We start from the raw sequence: 17265 nt of genomic DNA on the forward strand, positions 1-17265 counted from the left end.
GTTAATTGCATTAACATATTTGATCACATTTTGTTGTAGAGGGGCTATAAAACGGACACATAATTGCTTTATGTAACACACACACACACACACAATAAATGGCCAAATAATGTGACTCATCCGAACTAGGGGGGCTTCTGAAGAAATGTGAGGCTCGAGGGAGATGCTGAATCTGTATTTAGTTCATTTGCCTGCTGAACTTAAGCAGAAATAAATCCACCAGATGTGTTTAACCATTCGGCAAATACCTGCACTTGTTAAATCGTTTCATGGTTCAGATATTAACTAAAGGGCCAATATCTTTATTCGGAGACAACTATAAAAACAAGATTATACACAAAGAAGCTTATGCCTATTTTTAGAAAAGTGTCATTATGTGTAAACACACACACACACACAGGTTTTATTTAAACTCTTTTATATTTAAGAAACTTCTAGTGGAAGCAGCATCTGTTTATTCCTTTACGTTTCCATCTATATCTAGGAAACCTCTGGCATTGTTTAAAGGCTACAAAGATTCTTGTGTTTTACCTTGTCTGGTAAAACCTTGAACCTCACAACCATCTTCTTCCTTCTGCCTCTTTGTCTCTTGAGTGCAAAGCAGCGTTTGGGGTTGTGTTGCTTTATAGTAAGCAGTTGATGGATGTCAGAGATCACTTGAGGTCATGTGTGGAGCCTAAATGAAGACATACAGTACATCAGCGTGGCTACAACTCCCTTTCTCCACCTTAAAGACGAAGGAGGGAGAACTCTTTCTGATCTTGGTTCAGAGCTTCGATAACTGCCGACATGATGCCAAACGTCAATTCACTGCCACAAAAAAAAGATTCTTCCAAAACAGACAGCAGCCTCCCCGTTATGATTTAATAGAATTAATGACTTCATAACCAAAACTGTTAAGGCAACGATCCTCACTGTACACTTTATTTACATCACTCATGTCCATTCAGTGAGGGAGTTAAGGGGTATTGTGTTACATTCAAAGTCAAAATTACATCCAAACAATTGGCTTTTTACTTTTGCCACAAACTAAACAATTTCTGAAAAAGAAAATAATCATACAGAGTTTACTCCATCAAACGCTTCCACGTCCTTTTGCTGTGAACTTGACGAATTCAAATACTTGGGCAATAGTTAAGAAGCACCATTCGTTTATTTAAAATAAATTCCCTGCTCTTCAGAATTGTAAACATATTCATATCAAACCTTAACACATCACATTGTGCACAAGCAGCTTAACAACTAAACAGTTATGATACAAGAGCTCCAATTTGACTTTTTAATCATTTGTAAAACTGAAAAACAAAGAAAAAACATTTTTAAACTTCAGTCTGCTGAAAATGTTCAACTTGTTGTGATGGTTCTGTTCATTTTGGGAAGATGGGGTTAAATAAAGTATGGTTAAAACTTCCAAACAACGTAATGAATACTTTTGCCTAAATGGCATTTCAGAACTTCAGTTTACACCAAACCTTTTAAATGATAGTGAGTTACGAGAAAATTAATTTAAATCAATTCTACACAAACTGCTGCATCTGAAAATTAAATCTGGGCATCAAAACACCTTTTACAAATCTTCAGCCCAACACAAAAGAAAACAGCGCAGGGGTGAGACAACAGCAACCACAAGAGAAACATCAAGATGGCTCCTCAGGCGATGAACTTGTTCTTGGTGGTGGAGCCGCTCTTCGTGGCCGTGTCGGCGTGCGACTGGTACCCGATGATCACTTTCTGCGGCACGCCGAGTCTCTCTTTATACACACGCCTAGATAAAAAATAAAAGCAATGCTTAGTTCAGCTTCCAACAGGGACATTTTAACCATACGTCTGTAAAAGTCAAGCCTCTTCCAGTCACCCTATGTGTGTGATGGCTTCTTTGTTCTCGTATTCTGTGGTCCAGACCGCTATCTTGTCCCCTTTGGCCCGGACGTTGATGACGGCGCCGCACACGTCGTCGCTGTGCTCGTCGAACGCTTCGCCCACGAGACACAAGAGCTGCGGGAGCAACGGACATCGGCTCAAAAAGCGGCGAGCAGTCCGGCGGCGACGGGCCTCTTACTAACATGACGGGGGAGGGGGGGGTGGGGGGGGGGAAATCACGCCACGGGACGGAACGTACCGTCTCCAGCCAGAAGCGATCCAGGTCCGCTCGCCGCTGCTGCTTCGACAGCGTGATCAGCCAGCGGCCTCCTCGGCGGTTCCTCGCATCCTCCCACATGGGCTCGATCCCATCCTTCAGCCACAGCAAAAGGTCAAAGCTCACAACACTAGAAATGGTCCCCGAATCGCTCAGTGTCCCTTAATATTGGCACACAGGAGCGTAAATATCGCCTCACCACTAATTACATCAGGTCACTTACTTATTGCTCCTCTGCGAATGATTTACTAAACTCCAATGCAAATCTATATCGCAACTGTACGTATTGATTAGACTAGTCGCCCTGATGAAGGAGGCCTCTAGAATCACTGGTCAGCGATCATCCAACATGAAGAGCAGCTTACATGGTTCCTCACAGACGTTTCAGAAGCATTTATTGTTCGATGCACGCGTTGAACTACTGCAAAAACAGATTATTTGTTTCAAAGCAGGAAAATAATGAAATTAAATGGTCTGTTTTGGAGGGATCATTTCCGCAGAAGAAAATTATAGTAAAAGTCTGCTCTGATTTAATAAAAACACCTTCAGCACCTTTCCAAAAAAAGGTTTTCCTTTTAGTTGGTTTTTGTGATCTATATTAGTCATTTGGCACAATTCAAATGACTTTCCAGCAGTTATTTGTTCTAGTTTCCCTCAAGACAACATGTGAACACGTTTCACCGCATAAAGCAAGTGAATCACTCCGAGCCAGTGTTAACCAGTGTTTAACCAAACTTTAGGATATTATGCTGCAAAAAAACGGCGATAAACGCTCACCTTGAACAGGGAGTAGTCACAGCCAGACATCAGGTTACTGGACAGCTGAATGTGATTGTACAATCTGCAAAGGTTGAGATGTTTTACACGCAACAGCTTTCAACCAGAACAAAAACAAACTAAGAAGCCTGGCTGAAAACACGCTGCAATACGAACTGTAATGCGACGCGATACAGAAACAAGTGGATATTGCATTGCTTTATGGATTCTTGAGTCAGGTCCTTCCTTAAATCGAAGTTGTGCCAGATCTGAATGACTCCCCCCGAAGGGGCTGCGATGCCTCCCATGCAGTCGTTTTGACTCAAGACGCCGATGAAGAACGCGGAGACACTTACGCCCAGAAGTCCTCCACCGTGTCAAACTTGGAGATGAGGCGGAGGTTGGCCTGCCACGTTTTGCTCTTGTCGTTCTTGAAAAACCAGAGAGCCCACCTGCAGATCAGAGACGCGTTGGTACAAACCAGCTGCACCAACTTGTTCCACTGGAAGAGAGTCACTCGACGCACCAGAGAGCGACACGAGACGAACGTGCTCCAAGAGGGACGGAAAGGTCAGGTGGTCTTACTTGTTTTGTAGTGGATGCTTGATGCACGACTCGGGACTCAGAATCTTTGGAATGATCGTTTCACAGGTTTCCTTTTCAGGGTTAGCAGGAAGGGAAGTTGACAACTGGGAAGCAAAAGCAAGAATTATTATTAAATGTACGACAAATAAAGCAATTACATTTTAATGTCTTAACTCCCATGTTCCAGCAGTAGTTTGTAGTTATTTAACTTACTCAAAGTTTTATAGTAATATAATTGAAATTTAAAAACAACTATAGGACACAGGCCGCTTGGACCACAACATCTTTAAATATTTATTTACATCTTTCTCAAAGTGTTAAGAAATGCCAGTCGCCCTCATTGTTCTTTAGCTGGGTCAGACTAGAATATATAGATGTCACATGACCTTTTATGTCACAAACGTCCTTATTCATTGTAGCACAAGGAGTGTCCTGAAGGATACAGATTTTATTGATACACTTTTAATTATTTTTAAGGGCTACATTTTGCATTACTTTGTTATGTTGTCAGATTAATGTATACCTTTATTAATGTGCACGGTCCCGACCAAATTAACCAATCAATAAACCGGCTGCACTGCGCGCATTTTTCTCCAGACGAAATTAATCCAGCTGTCCAGCTGATAAAGAAGAAGAATTAAATAAAATCAACCATATCTGCCTCCTGCCCGGGGTAATATTCGTGTCTTTTCCCACGGAGCGGGGGTCGGAGGGGTCGCAGGTGAGCCCGGTAACGTTGTCCACCTTACGTCATCAAGAGGACGCGTTGACGGGTTTAAAGCGCGTAAAAAGCCTCCGAACCGGGTGCGTTGCCCTCAGAGGCGCGTGTGTGTCGTGCACTCACCAGCAGGGCGGTCGCCATCTTCTGGAAGTCGCGCTGCGCGTGCCCGGCGTGGGTTAAAATACCTGATTGGGCCACCTGGTCCTCTGCACGACGCATGCGCAACAGGTAGTGGCGCACGTGCGTGTTTATCTCGGCAGTGACGTGTAATGTGCAGATTACATGGAGCCGTAATTTTATTTCAATTAGTATAAATCCGCTTAACCTTTCATTTGTAAAGATGGAGCCACTGTTTTCAGTGTGTGTACACGTGATGTACTTTAAGCCACAAAGTACTTGGTGTATATGTGAGCAACATCCTTCACTGGGTTTCGCAGTACGTCAACAATTTACTTTACTCTTAATTACTGCATTTTGTGTTTACGTGACAAACACACAAATTAAACACAAGGTCTTGCACCGCTGGGTCTACTGGGCCCATGAACAGGACGCGCTGATGATGAACAGTCACGAGGTGAACACATGAACAGGGAGTTACCCCAATCATGTGATTACATGTCTCACTCAGGAGGAAGCTTGTGATCCTATCAGGCCTCGGGACGCTACCACAAAGAGGTCAAATTTAGTTTAATACATCCCTTATTCAGGATTTTATTCAAAACATAGTTTAAATTAAATATTGTTTTTTTATTGCATTTTGTCCATAATTCCTTGTATAGTAATGTGGTTTTCAGTATTTGGGTAAACACAACAAGTATAAGAAGCGAATAAGGTAACAGTTATGTAGTTAAATGCTGTTTGCATGTGTGAGTAAAGTGGATTGAAAGAGAAGCGACACGTTGTGTTCTCTTCACATCAGTCTGCAAATGAGCCAAGAAAGAAAAGCAGAAAATACGCATTCAGATGTTAATGAAATGTTTTAATCCTTAAAGTTCTGTCAACTAAACAAGTGCAGAGAATGACATTAAGTGCTGTGAGTCTGGAAGGAAATGGTTGGAAGGCCGCATGTGGAGGTGCAGCTTTGAGGCACCTCAGAAGGTCAGCACTGTGCGGATACTGCAGGCAAAGAGAAAACGGTCAATTAGCACAACAGCCACAAAACAAACAAACACAGCGAGAGGATCCGTGTCTCACCTCTTCCCGGCGTGCATGAGGTCGAATCCCTCGTTGATCTTCTCAAAGGGCAGCGTGTGGGTCACAAACTCGTCCACCTTCAGCTTCTTGTTCATGTAGTCCTCCACCAGTTTAGGAACGCTCTCCACGCTCTTCCATCCTGGGGGGGGGTTCAAAACCAGTGAATAAATGTACAACAACTTACAGATCAAAGTAGATGCAACGAGCGGGGCAATAAAACAAGTTATTGGGCCACAGCGTCACCTCCGAAGGCTGTGCCCTTCCACACGCGGCCCGTCACCAGCTGGAACGGCCTGGTGGAGATCTCCTGCCCGGCTCCGGCTACGCCGATGATGACGCTCTCTCCCCATCCTTTGTGGCACGCCTCCAGAGCGGCTCTCTGAAACAAAGACGGTCATTGCTTCGAATTCTATAGAAAAAACAACAACAAAAGGTTTCAAAATGTATGAAGCGTCTCACCATGGTTTGCACATTTCCAATGCACTCAAAAGAATAGTCCACGCCGCCGTCTGTCATCTCCACCAGGACCTCCTGGATGGGCTTGCTGTGGTCCTTCGGGTTCACGAACTCGGTGCCTCCAAACTCCTTGGCTTTCTGAAACTTGTCGGCGTTGATGTCCACGCCGATGATCCTGGTGGCGCCAGCAAACTTGCAGCCCATAATGACAGCCAGGCCGATGGCGCCGAGGCCGAACACGGCGCACGTAGAACCGGGCTCAACCTGGACAGGGCAACGTGGGGGTTGTTTTTGACGGGGGTCTTTTTTTTTTTTTTTAAATGCACTACATTGGCGCGTCTCTTTTTAACTGATGCAAGAAGTAGATCATTTAACTTGCAAACATTATGAAGAAGAAAAAAAAAAAACAAGGGCAACTTGGAGGCAGACACCGTGGGCAACATCTCGTTCTCACATCGGATGTGCATGATTAATCAGGGTGACCCATTTCAGAGTGAAGATGACAAAATATTAATTTCATCCTTTGGGCAATATGTTGGGAAAAATGCCGTTCGGTGCATACTGTGAGTTGTCTTGGCTTCTCTGTGACCTCTTCCTTTCACAAAGGCTCCTAGTAACAGAAAACTGTTCATGGCATGTGTATCTTTTCTCATAAACACTGCTCACCGCCATGCTGAGGCATGGGAGGAAGGGGGAGAATTCTCTCACTTTCCTTGTACGGTGTTGTTTGAGCCGTGTGGGATTCCGATGGGTATCAAAGCTTATCTTTACTCCGAGAAGCTTGGCAGATCTTCCTGCTCCTCTGAGGAGGAAGGAACAATCTGTCCCTTTTCAGCTGAACGGAGTGATTGGACTTCTGTCTGTGCTTTCTGTATTCAGGATTTTTCTATATTATAGTTGGTAATAAATACTTAATCACAAACAAGTTTAAGATCCTTTTGATTTCTCACAAGGGCTTAATCCACTAATTTCCACCACATTTTCATTTTCTTCTCTAATATGGCGTTCATCTGGTTATTGACTGTGTCGGGCACATTTGCATGTCATGTTTTTAAAACCCGGCACAGAGGAACCCCCGGTTTAGCGGCCTGGGTTCGCGGCCTGTGACACCCACCTTGGCGGTGTTCAGAGCGGCGCCGTAGCCCGTGGAAATTCCACAGCCGAGCAGGCACACTCGATCCAGCCGAGCCTCCTGGTTGACCTTTGCCAGAGAGATGTCAGCCACCACGGTGTACTCCGAGAAGGTGCTGGTTCCCATGAAGTGGAACACTGGCTTTCCCTTGCAAGTGAAGCGAGTGGTGCTGTCGGGCAGCAGGCCCCGGCCCTGGGTCACTCTGCAGGGGGAGAACACAGGGAGAGGATTTCTTTTCTTGCGTGTAATGAAACCTAATGGCTCTGCACTTCAACACAGAGCAGGGGCTCAAACTAATGATGAGTGCGCTTTGATTTGTTTGCCCCAGGGTGGAAGCCCCGAGGCTCTGAGTTTCATTGAGGCTGAAAGTTCTTAAGAAAATATATAAAACCACATAGCATTTTTTTAATATTCAGTTTCATCCTGGAGGCAGCCTTTTATAAATTAGCCCGATAACATTACCTAATTTTCTGGCAAAGGTTGGTCTTGGGATTTTTGCAGAATTTGCATTCCCCACACTGTGGCACATACAACGGGATGACGGCATCACCTTGGTCAAAGACAATCGAGAACAATTAGCAAACACACGTATTCACAACAAATGTGAATATCGCGTTTGGCTGTTCCTCACCGGGCTTGAATTTGGTGACACCCTCGCCAACGCTCTCCACTGTGCCAGCACCTTCATGGCCCAAGATGACGGGGAAGAGTCCCTCTGGGTCACTGCCGCTCAGGGTGTAGGCGTCTGTATGGCACACTCCGGTGGCGAAGAGCTGTCATTTCAAATATGTTGGGACAGGAATAAGTGTTGTCTTAATTACCTCTTATAATGAAAGACGGGTCCCGAAAAAAAACAGAACAACAAAGCTGGCTACAATCTCATTAGCATTCATGCCAGAGTGCACGCCTTGTTTTACCTTGATGCGGACTTCATGGGCTTTGGGTGGAGCAACCTCCACCTCCTCAATGGAGAGAGGCTTGCCAGCTTCCCAAGCAACAGCCGCCTTGCACTTGATGATCTGAAAGCAAAACACACGAGTTCTCATTCTTAACAGTACAAGGCAGCTTATACATGCTTACAATTTGCATTTTTTTTAGGCCGCAAACTTGAAAGAGTGTATCGTTGCCATGACAACAAGTGCAAACTCAGGTTAACCTAAACCAGCTTAGCTGTCCCGAACAGAGGCCGCTGCCACCATAGATATACATATTTAAAGGCTAGAAGTCTTGTCCTAATTATGTTATGTTCTAAAAAAGAATGTTCTAAAATGGGTAATTCCCTTTTACAAATATACATGAAGAAATCCTCACTCTGCAAAGAGATGCATTTATGACACTGCATACTTATGAATAATAATTAAAACCATGGGTTTTAATACGAAAATGACATTAAACAGAATATTATTCATAAGTATGTAGTGCCAACATCTCTGACGTTTATAACAAACCAAACAGTTTAAAAATCGGTTGAAAATTGAGCAAGTCATTATAATTTAAAGTACATTCATCACTAAATACACAATGTTATGGGAGAACGAGCTGCCTGTACCAAGATGGCCGCCATGTGCGGGCGTTCAAGACTCCGTCCTAAAATATCTAGCCCTTGTATATAAATCTATGGCTGCCACCACGCTGCGGGAAGTGATCTTGAAACCGGAAGTGCCTCAGCAATCTGCCACTGCTACAATGAGCTTCCTCGCGAGTGTGTGCGTGAGAGATAAGTTTATCTAAATTGCACTATGCACGTTGCATCTTAACTTTAACCAGACTCGTGATAAGCCAATCCAGAATCCGGGAGCCCTTTATCAGCAACGACCTTCCGCTTTAATATGAACACAAATGAAAACCAAAGTTAGCTTAAGGCTTTGGAGTGTCTATCTCTCACGGGTGCTACTTTAAATAACTAGGTAGTTCTCACGTTTTCTCAACTCGTCAGAATGAAGCCCGGGACTAGGTGGCATAGATTTGCAGCGCGGCAGCTGAAACGGGTCAACGTTTCCCGTTAAGTAGCGGAGCGACTGTTTAAACACGCGGTGAGGGAACGTTGCTTTCTAAGGCATCGTGTGCACGAACGACACATACAGTGTATTTTAAATGTGCATGGCGCACTTTGTGGGAGAGGTACCTACTTTTCCAGCTGTCTCCATGTTCGTGTGTTCTGGTAGGAGGAGGAGAGGCGGTGCGCTGCCGTAAAGGAGTTAACGTCTCTAGACCAATCAGAAACGAGGGACGTGCGGCGTAAGCACGTCGTGGAGCAGAGCTGAGATGTCAAGTCGCCTCAAGTGGTTTGATAAAGAAACGTCTCTTTCAGAGCACATTAACAAACATTTAGAGGTGAAAGATCAGTATGCTTTGCGATTAAAGGTTCTTTAAATAAAATGCTAGTTAATAAAAAAGCTCCCCTTTCTTAAATATGAAAGTATTGTAATATATTTTACTGTGAATAAGTAAAATGCACTTCACTGATAAATCTGCTTAAATGTGTTAATGAACAACTCTGAATTTTGAGTCCATGAGTGTAGTTGTGTACAGAATGGTCATTCTTTAGAAACTTCATCATCCCTTCACACTCCACATGCATTTGTTACTTTAACAGTTGTACAGTAGTTATGTTTGCCAGAGCACCATAACTTTGTATTTTTATTTAATTTAGCCATTTTCATACTGGTTAAAATTGTGAATTAGTTTTGTCTTGAACATTGTCCTGTCCGATGTTATGCACAATCGCTACATCAAATTCCTTTCTATGTCCTACATAGTCAGGACATAAATTCTCAAATATATATATAATATACAAATATTTTAACAATCTATTTGGACCCTTCCCCCTCTTTGATGATTTAAACAAAGACAGTTACAAAGCACCGTTTAATCAAGGCCTTTAACCAAAAATGTGACATTCTGCTTAGGACTTTAGAAAACAACGGGTATTAAAATGTTCTCAACTAACTGTATACAAAGACTTCACGTCAAAGGAATAGAACACATGGAGGTGTGTGAATGTAGCACTTAAAATCATTTTCTCATAGTACAAACACAGCTTATGGACAGACAGACTGTTCACAAAGTGACCCAATAACTTGACATCAAGGTCCTGTGTTACACACCGGCATATGTATTGACCTTTGAAAGAATGATCAGCCATCACATTCAACACTGGCACAAAAAATAAAAACAAAGGGAAAATCCATCGGATTCAAATAGAGGCAGTGTCTATATTGTGAGTCCAACAGGTCAGGCACTGCCATAGAGCGCAGCCATTTGGCGCGTGCGTTTGTAGGCCAAGATGGAGGCGAGACCACCGCACCACCATCAGATTATCTTGCGCCTGTAAGCAAAGCACATAACAACGGTCACCTTCACACCAGGACATTGAGTATTATTTGAAGATTGAAAAGGGACAAACCTCTGAATCCACGTCCTCCTCCCCCTCCTCTTCCTCTGAAGCCTCCTCCACCTCGTCCACCTCCGAATCCTCCGCCCCGGCCGCCTCCGAAACCTCCGCCGCGGCCGCCCCCGAAGCTACCGCCGCGGCCGCCACGAAAACCGCCTAAAAGACAAAACCACAAGCAAAGCGGCATTACTAAATCCGCTCCGACGGGCTGAGCGCCAAGTGGACACAAGGAAGCAAAACGGACAGCTGATTTCAGGTCAGGTGACCATGATGGAGAAGCACGAGAGAATGAGGAAAAAGTTTGGTAGCCTCACCTCCACGGCCGCCTCCTCTTCCCCCTCGGCCTCCTCTCGGAGGACCCTTCTCTCCCGGAGGCCTCGGGAGGAACCTCTGCAGTGGGAGGAGCTTCATTGGATCTATATAAAACTAAGACATAATGTTAATTAACAGGGGGGACTGATGTGTGTTGAAAGGCACTTGAGTTAAAGTAAAGGCGTTGTTCATACCTTCTGAAGTTTCTTAAATGAAGATGCCCTCATGTTGTCGGAGAGTTTAACTGAAAAATACTGCACGGGGAGGTTAAGGAATCAACAGGAAGCGGAGCTGCAATAATGAATAATTCATTCCAGAGACCGAAGACAACAGAAAGGATACAAATTCCCGCAGCTGGCCGAATATCTCATCCACCTTCCCGATCTGCTCCTTGTTCTCCAGGTACACAGGGGCGTTGAAGTAGGGCACTTTGTTCTCCTCGGTCGTACACTTGCACACGATGTCATCTTCACACGGATGCACGAACTCTCCCAAAGCTGAGTACACACACACACACACACAAACACTGACACTTAGGCCACAGAAGATACAGGTCTTAATAAGTGCTGGTTTAGGGGGATCTTACCGACGACATATTCCGGAGGGCCGTAGTCTTGTTGTCTGAAACCGCCCCGTCCGCCGCCACCGCCGCGTCCAAATCCGCCTCCTCTGCCTCCTCCGAATCCGCCTCCTCCACCTCGGCTAAAGCCTCCACCTCCCCGGCCTCCCCGGCCCCCTCGTCCACCGCCCCCTCGGAAAGACATGATTTGGTTGAGAAACCTCTGGGAGAAGCAGAAATAGAAGGAAAGAAAAGTCAAAACCGAAGTGTAGAACGCGTGGACAGCATGGTGCTAAGCTAACGGCTAACGAGGATTCAGCAGCACTGCACAAGTTGTAGCTAATGCTACGCGAAAGCTAAAGGCTAGCTTATTTTACTTATCTATCCCCAAACAGTCGAGCCACAGAACCACCGTAACGTATTTACTTCAAAGTACATACTTGGAAACAAGTATCAAACGTTGCGAACGCACAGTTTAAGCAGATTACTCACAAAGTTGATCGGCTCGCAGCAGCTATTTACGAAGGACTTCCATGCGATGACAACACGTGTGACCGAGAGCTGCCGTAAAGGGGTTCACCAGCATCGCGGAGTGTCGTAAATTCCTGGCCTGCCTCCAACCACGTAGTATTTAAAGGAGCAGGCAGTCGGACCGCGTCATCGCGGACTTCACTCTGTACACAAAAGAAGTTATTTGGGCGGACTCTATATTTACCAATAATTTGATAATTTTGTTCAATAACGGGAAAATCCGTTTGTTCACTTTCCAGGATGTCAACAGCAGGTCAGGTAAGGACATAACGTCACACTTCATCGCAACATATTTAGATTATTACGTGGTCTAAAAGCTAGTGTTTGATGTGGTGGCGTGGAGTCGGTCACATGATATGCACCCCAATTTAGTTTCTCATACGTGGCTTAAAATAGGAAAATAGGTCATTAGCGAAAACAAACCCAACCACCACGCCCAGAGAAGAGAAGATGATAGAACTTTATTGTCCTGAAGGAATTTGTCTTGGACAGCTGACACACTGTCAGCAGTTAGGAAATACAGACAATAACATGGAGCAAACATACAGAACATCCGCTTCCCACAAAAGACACACAAAAAGATTAAAAAAAAATGAAATACATAAAAAAAATAACGGTTTGAAAGTGGCTTTAAAGAAAGCTGCTCCACCACCAACAAGCGAACACCATCTGTCCTTGTTGCCGCGCAGGTGATCAGGTGCCAGGCGGCTGTGGCGTGGGGGCCCGGGAAGCCTCTGACCATTGAGGAGGTGCAGGTGGCTCCACCCAAGACCCACGAAGTGCGCATCAAGGTCAGCTGCTCATCCCGAGTTGGTCTCCAATGCAACATTTAGAGCAAACATTCACTTTAAACTGATGGTGTTAAATTATAACGGAATTGAAAGGGATACGGTTAGAAAAGGCAGTCTCAAGACGCATCGGTCTCACTTCCCCGTGTCGCGGTTTGCTTGGGTCATTTGACCTGTTGCAGGTGATTGCCACAGGCGTGTGCCTCGCAGACTGGGAGTACCTGTATGCGCCCGGGACAGGCACCAAGCTGCGGCCGTTCCCGCTGGTTCTGGGCCACGAGGCCGCGGGGGTCGTGGAGAGCGTCGGCCCCGGAGTCAACGGGTTCTCGCCCGGTGAATTGTGACAGCTCAGCCCAAAAAAAAAAAAAAAAACCCCAAGCTGCCATCTCGTGGGGTGCGTGACTCTGACTGAGGAAGTCTGTCTGCTGGTGGTTTTCACAGGTGACAAAGTCATTCCCCTTCTTCAGCCAAACTGTGGGGCACGTGAAGGACGTCGCAGCGCTGAGAGCGTCCAGCGCAGGAAGGACTGGTGACCGTCACTCACACTCGTCGCTGTTGCCTTCATGGTGTTTTGACTACTCGCTGTTTACATTTCCTCTGCATTCATGCGGCTTTCAGGGCAAACACACAAGTGGGTGTGATGGCCGATGGCACAAGCAGGATATCTTGCAGGAGCCAACAAGTGTACCAATACCTCGGGGTAGCTTCTTTTTCCCAATACACAGTGGTCTCCGATGCCTCGCTCGCCAAAATAAAGGTTGAGGTGCCGCTGGACAAAGTGTGTCTCCTGGGCTGCGCCGTCTCCACCGGCTACGGCGCCGCTAGGAATGTATGCAAGGTAAGAGGATGCAGACCCGGAGGAGGCTTCGGGTCAGAAACTCTGACCCAGATCGCTGCCCGTCCTGAAAACCAGAGCAGTGCAACACGTTTACAAAGGAATCATTACACAGGGACCCTTCTTAGAGTTACTTCAGATTCGTTTGTTTTGCATATTTGAATAAGATGGACATGCAAAAGTCAAGAGAAAAGATGGCGATGAACCTCCCCCATCACATCACACACCTCAAGTGTAAGCCTCTAACTGACAATACAGTGACAGTGTGAATAACATTTTTATGGTTTCTGATGATTTGTTCTTTCAATTTCTATTGCTATTTTGAAAACTCAAGCTTAGTTTTTTTCAGGGTATCCAACATCCTTGACAAAAAGTACTTCTAACGCGATGAATCGTGTGCACGCAGGTGGAAGAAGGCTCCCGCTGCGCCGTGTTCGGCCTCGGCGCCATCGGCCTGGCGGCCGTCATGGGCTGCCGGGCCGCCGGCGCCGAGCAGATCATCGCCGTGGACTACAACTCGGACATGTTTGACAACGCCCGACTGTTCGGAGCCACTTACTGCGTCAACCCCAGAGACGTCGGCAGGCCCATCCAGAGGGTTCTAGCGGACATGACGCAGGGCGGGGCGGACTACGCCATGGAGTGTGTCGGAAGTCCGGGTTTCATGGTGGGTTTCCCCTGGTGCTGGTGACGGGCCCGTGTGCAGCCGTCCCGCCGTTTGACAAGAAGCCATTTGACTTGTGTTCTGAAAGGAGCATTGATTAAGACGACGGGTTGTCCGTGTGGCCACCAGAGCGCCGCGCTGGAGTCCACGGCAGGCGGCTGGGGCACCTGCGCCATCGCCGGGTGGACGGACGCCGTGAAACCGATGAGCGTCAGTGCCGAAAACATCCTGACGGGACGCACCTTGAAGGGGACCTACTTTGGAGGTGAATTTACATTTCATTACATGTCATTTAGCCGACGCTTTTATCCAAAGCGACTTACAATAAGATTTCAGAAGCAAGTTTGTTAGTTCATGCAAAATAAACGTCCTGCAAAACGCCTCGATTTAATTTCTGGGCCCAATTTCCCCTTATGAGTTGTGCTCTGTATTGATGAGCATGATGATTGTTAAAAGAGAGTAAATTGCAAGATTTCCACAGCTTAACGTCCCCAAAAACTGCTCAGTTGGTGGATTCAATCAAGGTTTTAATAAAAAAATAAAGGATTCTTTTCTATGTATGTGTGTGTGTGTGTATGTATGTACACACACACACACATACACACACGGCATGCTTATCTGGATCGTCCCTTATGAAAAACAGGAAATGTGGGTCCACCAGCGGCGAAGCACATTAACATCTGATAACACTGAAGATCTAATATTACGTAACTTCTATTTCCTGTCAGTCACGTGAGGCTAAAAAAAAAGATGATGAAAAAATGGCATGTTCGTGTTTGCTGTATCGAGGGCCAACGAGGACTCTGTTTGTTCACCTAAAGATTGGGAGGGCGTGGAGGGCGTGGAGGAGCTGGTGCTCAAATACAAGAACAAAACGCTGATGCTGGATGAGTTCATCACCCACAACCTCCATCTGGACCAAATCAATAAGGCCTTTGATTACATGGATTGCAGTAAAAGGTACAAAGTGTCTTTTTTAAAAAATGTCTTTGTGAACTGTGCCGCCTTGTGGCCTACTCACACACTGGTTGGTTACGGCTGGCGTTATGAAAATAATAATAATACACTTTGTTTATATCACACTCTTCATCAACAGATCTCAGAGTGCGATATAGATCAAAAATAAAAATAAAACATAGGTGAAACATAAAATGAAGTAAAGACACTTAAGATAGAGTACAAAACGCCTTCCTGAATGAGTGTTTTTAGGCCAGCTTTAGGAGTCCAGTGAGCGTGCTGCCCTCTGGTGGTCGGGGGGAGGATCGAGCTGCTTGCAGATCTGGGGGGGGGGGGGGTTTGGGGACATGGAGGTGCATTTAGGCCTTCAACTATTCAATGTTAACGGTATCCCCCACACATTGAATTTGATGAGTTGTACTAACAATATTTCTTCTTTACTCCCAGCATCCGCACTGTAATCCATCTGTGGGAAGGAGAGGCCACACAAACCCCATAAGATCAAGCACACACGTCCGCTGTGTGTTTCTGACTTTTCCTCAAGTATGAAGGAGCACCATGGCCACTAGAGGGCACACTTATATCATGTAAGAGCTTCTGGGTACGCCATCGAACCTTAAAAACACATTTGTCTTCTGCAAAGAACTTAGTATTTTCATTCAGACTGCCGGACTTCTTTCTTCTTGTTCATCACAGACTTGATTAAAGAGCGGAACCCACACAACACGCTCACTGTAACGGTGTCAAATTATTCAGGGCATTTAAATGCTAGATCTATAGAGCTATGCAGCAACACACAGACGACGCATCTCCACCACGTCACACTCGGCAGCTACGCAGTGCTTCTGGTGGAGATGTTAACACAAGGCGATAGTTGGAATTACGTACCCTCGTAGAGACGATGGGGCAAAGACACAGGAAACAAATGGCTGAATCTGTCATCGGCCACCAAGAAGGATCGGCTTCATGTGGTCAAGCTTACCAAATTTCGTCCTTGGTAATATTATATATTGATTTAACGGGGCGAGGGGCAGGAATAACAGTTGCGGGCTGTCAAGTCAGAAGACAGAAGGGTGTTTGGGAAATGCCTCCTGGCTGAAGAGCTGAAATAGCTGTCGCAGGAATTTGTTTTATTGGAGTTCCGTTGGGATCAGATGAAAACCTTTTGGCGGTTCCATCTGCTTTTCCATCTTTGTTTTAAATGGAAAATAAATTGGTACTTGTCCTCTTTTCTGGGTCTCCTTTGCCTGCGTGCCATCAATCACAGATTACACAGCTTATTCCCAAAGAATCTCAAAGTAAAGACAAGAGTTTTCAAGAAAAAAAAGCCAAATAATTCCCAGAATGGGGCGTCAGAGGGAGATAAGAGAGGAAGACGAGTTCCGACAGGTGGTCACGTGGCCGGGCATCCTCATCTGTAAATGTTGGACATGCTCACAGATGTCTGAGGCCTTCTCGGCGGACATGTGTCTGAACGTTTGCCTCGTGGACGTGAAAGCTACTCAAAGAGACGGCCATAAGTCTCCAGCCTTCCTTCCTCTCTGCGTCTGAACTCCGCAACCTCGCCAATCGTCACAGCTCCGTGCAACTAATCCAGGGAGGCCTCGCTCCCCCAATCACAGCCACAGCCGTGACCACATGTCTGTCCACCTCGCCGCGTTTCGCGTTGACGTAACGGCGCCTGGGGCAAAGTGGCCTCGGGTTGCATGGAAATGGAGACGGCTAATGTGCAAATTGGAAAAAATCGCATTTACATTTTTATTATATATTTTTTTCTTTTTCATTTGCCTTTTCCCTCGCTGTCGTCGCTTCACAGGCCTCGACTCTTTCAGGGTCCCGGGTCTTTGTGGAGATAATTGACAAACAGCAGAAATGCCAGATGAGGTAAATGCCGTCACACAAATAAAGGCATGTCTGGGACAGAAATGTCAAAAGGTGCCTCCTTGCCTGCGAGAGATTTACTCTTATTTACTGAGCTTTGTTCCTGTGTGACAGATGGTGCGTTAAATATGATGAGGAAATGTGTGGGCGGGATATACCTATTTGAACAAAGAAGGTATCTCCTTGTTAGAAAACAACACAAAATATAATACAACCATTGCCATTTACACACAATGCGAGTGTCGCTCCGATTTAACTGGTAATTCCCAGCATGGCGAAGACATACAGTATATCCAGCAGGAAGAACAAATACTGCTATTTGGTATCAGCTTAGTTATGATTAACTATCTTCTATCTTCTTAC

General features: G+C 45.6%; 4 protein-coding genes across 5 annotated transcripts; 1 reads left to right on the top strand and 3 right to left on the bottom strand.

Moving 5' to 3' along the window:
• Positions 1-914: 914 nt before the first annotated feature.
• LOC119210020 (eukaryotic translation initiation factor 4E-1A-like) lies at positions 915-4433 on the bottom strand. Of its 2 annotated transcripts, none has more exons than XM_037459604.2 (7): positions 4323-4433; positions 3479-3582; positions 3250-3345; positions 2915-2978; positions 2120-2233; positions 1856-1995; positions 915-1765 (listed from the first exon to the last, which is right to left on the bottom strand). In XM_037459604.2, the coding sequence occupies exons 1-7, from the start codon at positions 4416-4418 to the stop codon at positions 1651-1653; spliced, it is 729 nt and encodes a 242-aa protein (XP_037315501.1). In that variant the 5' UTR covers positions 4419-4433; the 3' UTR covers positions 915-1650. The 2 variants fall into 2 exon arrangements, with proteins under 2 accessions (XP_037315501.1, XP_037315502.1); XM_037459605.2 differs by lacking the exon at positions 4323-4433 and adding an exon at positions 4131-4186.
• A 724-nt stretch (positions 4434-5157) lies between these two features.
• On the bottom strand, positions 5158-9204 carry LOC119210763 (alcohol dehydrogenase class-3). The gene is made up of 9 exons (XM_037461097.2): positions 9111-9204; positions 7899-8000; positions 7613-7754; positions 7444-7531; positions 6964-7183; positions 5853-6113; positions 5637-5772; positions 5394-5532; positions 5158-5315 (listed from the first exon to the last, which is right to left on the bottom strand). The coding sequence occupies exons 1-9, from the start codon at positions 9126-9128 to the stop codon at positions 5291-5293; spliced, it is 1131 nt and encodes a 376-aa protein (XP_037316994.2). The 5' UTR covers positions 9129-9204; the 3' UTR covers positions 5158-5290.
• Positions 9205-9835: 631 nt separating this feature from the next.
• gar1 (GAR1 homolog, ribonucleoprotein) lies at positions 9836-11838 on the bottom strand. The gene is made up of 7 exons (XM_037461098.2): positions 11739-11838; positions 11274-11469; positions 11030-11184; positions 10882-10941; positions 10690-10801; positions 10388-10531; positions 9836-10309 (listed from the first exon to the last, which is right to left on the bottom strand). The coding sequence occupies exons 2-7, from the start codon at positions 11449-11451 to the stop codon at positions 10299-10301; spliced, it is 660 nt and encodes a 219-aa protein (XP_037316995.2). The 5' UTR covers positions 11452-11469; positions 11739-11838; the 3' UTR covers positions 9836-10298.
• A 60-nt stretch (positions 11839-11898) lies between these two features.
• Positions 11899-16250, top strand: LOC119210761 (alcohol dehydrogenase class-3-like). Its single transcript, XM_037461096.2, has 9 exons — positions 11899-12035; positions 12467-12568; positions 12748-12898; positions 13007-13094; positions 13184-13403; positions 13807-14067; positions 14194-14329; positions 14886-15024; positions 15469-16250. Exons 1-9 carry the CDS (start codon positions 12018-12020, stop codon positions 15518-15520), a joined length of 1167 nt encoding a protein of 388 aa, XP_037316993.2. The 5' UTR covers positions 11899-12017; the 3' UTR covers positions 15521-16250.
• The last annotated feature ends 1015 nt before the right edge of the window (positions 16251-17265 follow it).

The sequence above is a fragment of the Pungitius pungitius genome, chromosome 2 (genome assembly GCF_949316345.1).
Source record: "Pungitius pungitius chromosome 2, fPunPun2.1, whole genome shotgun sequence".
Lineage (NCBI taxonomy): Eukaryota > Metazoa > Chordata > Actinopteri > Perciformes > Gasterosteidae > Pungitius > Pungitius pungitius.

What these genes read in the sequence shown, in the direction of transcription:
- gar1 (XM_037461098.2), bottom strand. Translation starts at nt 11,451, where the DNA reads ATGTCTTTCCGAGGGGGCGGTGGACGAGGGGGCCGGGGAGGCCGGGGA. An exon ending in TCGGCCAGCTGCGGGAATTT is followed by an intron (nt 10,942 to 11,029) that starts GTATCCTTTCTG and finishes CTCCCCGTGCAG; the next exon opens with TATTTTTCAGTTAAACTCTC. An exon ending in CATTTAAGAAACTTCAGAAG is followed by an intron (nt 10,802 to 10,881) that starts GTATGAACAACG and finishes ATTATGTCTTAG; the next exon opens with TTTTATATAGATCCAATGAA.
- LOC119210763 (XM_037461097.2), bottom strand. An exon ending in AACCTTTGCCAGAAAATTAG is followed by an intron (nt 7,184 to 7,443) that starts GTAATGTTATCG and finishes CTCCCCCTGCAG; the next exon opens with AGTGACCCAGGGCCGGGGCC. An exon ending in TTGGAAATGTGCAAACCATG is followed by an intron (nt 5,773 to 5,852) that starts GTGAGACGCTTC and finishes TCTTTGTTTCAG; the next exon opens with AGAGCCGCTCTGGAGGCGTG.
- LOC119210020 (XM_037459604.2), bottom strand. Translation starts at nt 4,418, where the DNA reads ATGCGTCGTGCAGAGGACCAGGTGGCCCAATCAGGTATTTTAACCCAC. An exon ending in AGATGGCGACCGCCCTGCTG is followed by an intron (nt 3,583 to 4,322) that starts GTGAGTGCACGA and finishes TTTGCTTCCCAG; the next exon opens with TTGTCAACTTCCCTTCCTGC. An exon ending in ACGGTGGAGGACTTCTGGGC is followed by an intron (nt 2,979 to 3,249) that starts GTAAGTGTCTCC and finishes CAACCTTTGCAG; the next exon opens with ATTGTACAATCACATTCAGC.
- LOC119210761 (XM_037461096.2), top strand. An exon ending in CCCACGAAGTGCGCATCAAG is followed by an intron (nt 12,569 to 12,747) that starts GTCAGCTGCTCA and finishes GACCTGTTGCAG; the next exon opens with GTGATTGCCACAGGCGTGTG. An exon ending in AGTCAACGGGTTCTCGCCCG is followed by an intron (nt 12,899 to 13,006) that starts GTGAATTGTGAC and finishes TGGTTTTCACAG; the next exon opens with GTGACAAAGTCATTCCCCTT.